At 62.3% G+C, this 6058-nt stretch overlaps 1 protein-coding gene across 3 annotated transcripts; it reads left to right on the forward strand.

Annotated features, from left to right (window-relative positions):
• The first annotated feature begins 103 nt into the window (after nucleotides 1–103).
• OSR2 (odd-skipped related transciption factor 2) lies at nucleotides 104–5205 on the forward strand. Of its 3 annotated transcripts, none has more exons than XM_080581299.1 (4): nucleotides 104–371; nucleotides 2821–3533; nucleotides 4057–4156; nucleotides 4636–5205. In XM_080581299.1, the coding sequence occupies exons 2-4, from the start codon at nucleotides 2878–2880 to the stop codon at nucleotides 4816–4818; spliced, it is 939 nt and encodes a 312-aa protein (XP_080437425.1). In that variant the 5' UTR covers nucleotides 104–371; nucleotides 2821–2877; the 3' UTR covers nucleotides 4819–5205. The 3 variants fall into 3 exon arrangements, with proteins under 3 accessions (XP_080437425.1, XP_080437427.1, XP_080437426.1); XM_080581301.1 differs by having other exon boundaries at nucleotides 4718–5205; XM_080581300.1 differs by having other exon boundaries at nucleotides 229–367.
• Nucleotides 5206–6058: the final 853 nt, after the last annotated feature.

The raw sequence follows: 6058 nt of genomic DNA on the forward strand, positions 1-6058 counted from the left end.
GAGCGCGCCGCGGGGTGGGCCGGCGGCGGGCGGGCGGGCGGGGACAGCGGCTCCTCGCCACCACTCACCGCTGAAATGTGATGGACCGGGCAGGGGGCGGCTCACACTCGCGCCGAGCCTCGCCGGGCTCGAAGGCAGGAGGCGGCTTTACACCGGGACACGCGCGGCCCCCACCCCCCCCCTTCCACCCCCGACCCCCGACCCCGGCCGCCAGCTGCAGCCCCCCACGTCCCCACCATGCCGGCCGCCGCCGGGTCCCGGCCCCGCTGAGCTTCCCCCCCACCCCGCCTTGCTGTGGATGTAATGGCTCCGTGAAGGTGCCGCCTCGCTTTTGCCCCGGGAGGCCCGGGAGGAGCAGCCCGCTGCGGTAGGTAAGCGCTGCCCGGTGCCGTCGGTGGGAGGGGGGGCGGCTCGGCCGTGGGGTCCCCGAGTGCCACCCTTTGGGCACCCCCTTTCCTCTCCCACCGCACCCCGTTAAGCTCGGTGGAGGTGTTCACGCCAAATTCCTGCCGGGGAGGGATTTATATATATGTATGTATTTTTTCCCCGGGGTCGCGCTGGAGAAGCCCCGGCTCCGTCGAAATAGCCGGGGGTGGCCGCGGGGGGCTGGAGGGGACCCGGGGAGCACCGGGGCCGTTCCCCGGCCCTAAATCGGAGCAGGAGGAAGGGGAACGGCGGCCCGGGTAGGGTCGGGGGCAGGCAGGTAGCGAGGGGCTCGCCGCGGAGACAGCAGGCGTCGTTCAACGAAGCGCCCTGGATGGGAAGGGAAAAGGAAGTGCCAAGGTTTAAGTAACATCCGTTTTTGGTTGACTTTCCCCCCTTCACCTTGGTGGAAAGTGGCCTTAAAAGCCGGCACGGGGACGCTCGGCGGTGGTTTTTTTCCGATAGTTTTTAATGGGGTTCCCCCCCCCCCCCGAAAGAGCAGCGCCAGGCGTAGCGCGGTTGGGGCAAGGGGGGGGCACGTGGAAAAAATTGGGGTTAAAAATGGGGATTTCGGCGCTGAGCGCGCTCCTTTCGCCGAGATTTGCGGGGTCCCTTCGCGGTGCCGAATGAGCTCTGGAGCCTGCCGAGGCCGGGAGGGTTTTTCCCCGCTCCTCGGTGTTCCCTGGCGGGGTGGGAGCAAGGAGCCGCCGCTGCGAGGTCTTTAAAAATAAGGGTTTCCGTGCGACCACCTCCCTGAAGAAAAAAAAATATATATAAAAAATAAGAAATAAAAACGTCGCCGTGTGCGCGGGGTCACCCCCATAACGCTGCCCTTGGGCTCGCTGCGGGAGCAAACGGGGGGAGCCGGGCAGCGGCGAGCCGCGGCCCGAAGAAAACGAAAATGGGAGCGGGGAGCGCTCGGGGATGCCCCCCCGAGCGGCTTCTCCGCGTTTCTTCTCCACGGGGCCAGCCCGGAGCGGTGCAGAGGCTGGGGGCGAAGGGGTTTCGAAACCCATCCGAGGGGCCGAGGCTGCGGGGAGCCGGCGGGGCAGCCCCAGCCCTGCGGCGGCCTGGAGGGCTCCGTGCGGGGCCAGCTCGGCGGCCTCGACCTTCCCTTTTACTCCTCTTCTTATTTCGAATCGCTCTATTTTTTTTTTTTTTGAGCGGTGTGATCTATATATTTGTTTTTATTTTTTAAGGATAAGGCCTTTCGATTTTTTTATTATTATAATTTTTATATTTTTATTTTTTTTTAATATTTTTGGGAAGCACGCCTTGCCGGCCCCTGCTCCCAAACCCCAAGAGGAGCCGGCTCACTCCGCGGCCCTCCCAAAGCTCCGCTGCGGGCCAGGAGCCCCTTTCCACGGCTTGGGCCGGCCGCTGGGCTCCCGGCACCGAAGCCTGGCGGCGGGACCGGAGCTTCCCCCGGGCCTGGAGGGAGCAGAGCGGCTCCGGGGGTGCCGGTGCAGGCCGCCGGGAGGAGCGGCCCCGACGGTTTCGGGCCGGAGGGGCTTGAGCGAAAGCCACCGACGGCCGGGGAGGCCTCGGGGCCGGCCGCAGCCGGGGTGGCTCGGCTGGGCTGTGTGGGGCCATCTGGAAGGGATCTGAGCGCAAAGTGGATTTATTTAGGACCGGCAGCTCGGGGAAGGGGGGTGGGGGGGTTGGGGGGGCGGGGGTAAGGAGGTGTGCGTGTGGGGGGCAGGAGCCGCTTCGCTCTCCCTCGATTATCTTGATAAATGGGTTGGTGTTGAAGGAAGAAAAATAAGCAGCCGAGAAGGGATTAAAAAAAATAATAATAAAATAAAAAGCCGCCCCCCACCACCACCCCGGGCCCTGCCTGGGCTCTGCGCTCGCACCCTGCGCCTTCCCGGGGGGGGTCCGGGCCAAGGAGGGCTCGGGGTCGGGGCCTCCGCGCCCCGGGGGCTGCGGGAGGCCGAGCCGAGGCTGGCAGCGAGGCCGGGGGCCAGCTCGGGGCAGGGGGGGACAAGGGGGGAGGCCGCGGGGACCCCGAGGTGGCCGCGCTGGGACCGCGGGGACCCCGCGGAGCGGCTCCGGCTGCGCGTCCCGGGTGCGTTTCTCCGCGGTTTGTCTGATGGGAGTCAGGCTTTTATTTTTTTTTTCCTCTTTTTTTTTTAAAAAAAAATAGTGTTTTAAGTTTCGGTTGAAGGAGTGCTTCTGGGAGGGCTATTTTGATTATTATTGTTGTTTTTTTTTTCACGCTTTCGTTTCTGCGGGCGCAGCCATCGCGCCGGTGGCGGCCGCCGGCGGGACGGGGAGCGGGGGCAGGAACACGGCAGCGGCCCCGGCAGCTCGCCTCGGCCCCGGGGGGGGAAAAAACCACGCCGCTTTCAGTAAAAGTCTCTCTCTCCCCTCCTTTTCCCCTTTCTTTCTCCCTAGGATTTTGTCCCCGTCTCAAAAGGCCAGCAGAGGCACCAGCTCCGGCGCCCCGGGAAGATGGGAAGCAAGGCGCTGCCGGCCCCCATCCCGCTGCACCCATCCCTGCAACTCACCAACTACTCCTTCCTCCAGGCTGTGAACACCTTCCCTGCAGCTGTGGACCAGCTGCAAGGTCTGTACGGACTCAGCGCCGTGCAAACCATGCACATGAACCACTGGACATTGGGTTACCCCAATGTGCACGAAATCACCCGCTCCACCATCACGGAGATGGCGGCCGCCCAGGGCCTGGTGGACTCCCGCTTCCCTTTCCCCGCTCTCCCCTTCGCCACGCACCTCTTCCACCCCAAGCAAGGGGCCATCGCCCACGTCCTCCCGGCCTTGCACAAGGACAGGCCCCGCTTTGACTTTGCCAACCTGGCCGTGGCCGCCACGCAGGAGGACCCCCCGAAAGTGGGCGAGCTGGCCAAGCTGAGCCCCGGACTGGCGTCCCCCCTGTCGGGGATCAGCAAGCTGTCCCCGGACAGAAAGCCTTCCCGGGGCCGCCTGCCCTCCAAGACGAAAAAGGAATTCATCTGCAAGTTCTGCGGCAGGCACTTCACCAAGTCCTACAACCTCCTCATCCACGAGCGGACCCACACGGACGAGCGGCCCTACACCTGCGACATCTGCCACAAGGCTTTCCGGAGGCAGGACCACCTGCGGGACCACCGGTGAGGGGCAGGAGCAGCGGGGGGGGGGGGAGGTGGGGGGGCGGGCTCCGCATCGCTGGGCTGAGAGGGAAGGCAGCGGGGACCCCCCCAAAAATAAACCCGAATCACCCGGCTGCCAAAAGCCGAGCCCTGCGGGGTCCCGGGCTCTGCTCCGGGGGGGGTGGCAGGGGTGAAGCCGTCGGGGGGGCCGCTCGGAGACCCCCTTGCGAAGCGGGGTCCTGCTGGAGGTGGGGGGGCGAGGCGGAACCCCCCCGGCTTTGCCGCCGGGCAGAGGAACGGGCTCGGCCGCCGCCGGCGGAGCTTCCCCGGCCGTGCGGCCCGAAGCCGGCCCCGCGGAGCGGCTGCGAATCGCCGGCAGCGTTTTGAGCCGACGGGGCTCGCCGTAAAAAGAGCGATAAATAAATAAATAAATTAATTAATTAATTAAGCAAAAGCGGGGCGAGGGGTTCTGGGGGGGAGGGAGCCGCGTTGTCCCCCCGCGGTCCCGGCAGCGCCGCTCACCCCCGCGGTTGCCTCCTTGCAGGTACATCCATTCCAAAGAGAAACCCTTCAAGTGCCAGGAGTGCGGGAAGGGCTTCTGCCAGTCCAGGACCCTGGCGGTCCACAAAACCCTCCACATGCAGGTGAGCCCGGCGCTGCCCTCCCCTTTCCTCCGCTCGTGTGCCGCCGGCACGGCTCGGCACGGCTCGGGGCTGCCTCGGGGACGGGGCTGCGGCTGCGGCGCGGGGCGGCGAGAGCCGGCGCTTCAAATCCGCGGCCGCTCCGGGCTGGCTGGAGGCGGCGGGGAGCGAGCTTCGCTTTTGGTTTTATCCGCGCAGCCCTTTCGGGGCTTTTTTCGTTGACGGCGGGGGCTGCGCGGGGGCTGCGCGGGGCCGGGGCTGCGGGAGGGGGGCGCGGGGGGCGCCGGAGCCCCCGAGGCGTGGGGCAGGACGCGGCCGATGTCGCCGTGTGTCCCCCCCCGTCCTACCTCGGGCGGCCGCCCCGCGCCCGTGCCGCTTTTCCCGACGTTTCGAAGCGTTTTTGCTAACGAAAAGCGCAGCGATACGCGAAAGGCAGGTAGTTTGTGAAGGATTAATCCTTTGCTTGCTTCAAATCTGAACAGGAATCTCCACACAAATGCCCCACATGTGGAAGAACCTTTAATCAGAGAAGTAACCTGAAAACTCACCTTCTTACCCATACAGACATCAAGCCCTACAACTGTGAGCAGTGCGGCAAAGTGTTCAGGCGAAACTGTGATCTACGGCGGCACAGCCTAACTCACACCCCCCGGCAGGACTTCTAGAGCAGCCCGGGACCCCGCACCCGCGCCCGCAGCTCCGAGTTGCTCATTTTACTCAAGGACTGTATGGCAGAAAGTCACAGGCGTGCACACACACACACACACAACGCAGGGCAGGCTCAGGGGCCAATCTTTCCTAGCACGCGTCTGCAAAACTCGTTTAAGAGAGCGTGGACTGCAGGATCGGGCCCCTCTCCAAGCCACACCGAGGCGTAAAGCTACTCCTTGTAGATACTCGCGGCTCATTTTAGAGCTCTGTACAGAAATGTGGTTTTCGTTGTTTGTTCGTTTCGTGTTGTCATGTCAGATGCACGGCGATAACAAATCCGGGAGTCAAAGTATCTCTTAAGAAAGTGTATTTCAAAATAAATCCTTTTTTTTTTCCAAATACCTCCTGCCTGGTTGTATTATTCTCTGAACGTTTGGGCTTTTTTTTCCTGCTGTGTCGATGCAATGGTAAAGCATATTGAATAAATTTCCTAGTCGGGTAATTGTACTGTCACAACAATTTTGGTGATCGCTTTTGTTTGGCCTGTTTCACTGTTGCTTTTGTGTTATCTATTGTTAAGTAAAATGAAAGTGCCGTATTTGAGAGTTTATAGCTCTATTACTTAATACTACGAATGTCTAAATATTAACTTCTGTACTTTTATTATTTTCCCGAACGAAATACGTTTTTTTTTTTCTAAAAAGAAGAGAAAGAAAGAAATACTTGCAAATAAACAGATCTTAGGAAATAATGTATAGAGCCCTTCTTACGCCAAAGCAGCTTATTAGTAACTTATTTGCAATCAGCCCATGTATTGTAAAAGTCATCCCTTTCGTGGAGATTGCAGGAGATAGTCCCCTGCCATTAGACTTTGGACACGGGCAATTCACCCGCGTAGACAGGGACTTTATCCCACAGAAGACGATTCCTTCCCCACCGCTCGGCGAGCAAACAGCGAGCCCCGAGCAACGCCCCGGGACCCCGTGGACCCCTCGAGGGCCGGGGGCTCTGGCAGCCCCCCCCTCGTGTTGCCCCCCCCCCTCCCCCCGTCCTTTCCCTCCTTCCCCTCCACTGAGCATGGGGGGGGGGCCGGGAGGAAAGGGGGACCCACGCTGGCTGCTCGCTCCCCCGGGAGACCCTCGCCCCCCCCTCTCCCCCAGTTCCCTCCTTCCCTTCCCTGGGGGCCCCTGCTTGCAGGTAGCAGAGTGGAGGCATAGAGCCTCCCCCCACTTGTCGCCCTTGCCAGTGTCTCCG

This window comes from Anser brachyrhynchus, assembly GCF_964034855.1.
Source record: "Anser brachyrhynchus genome assembly, chromosome: 2".
In the NCBI taxonomy this organism is placed as follows: Eukaryota; Metazoa; Chordata; class Aves; order Anseriformes; family Anatidae; genus Anser; species Anser brachyrhynchus.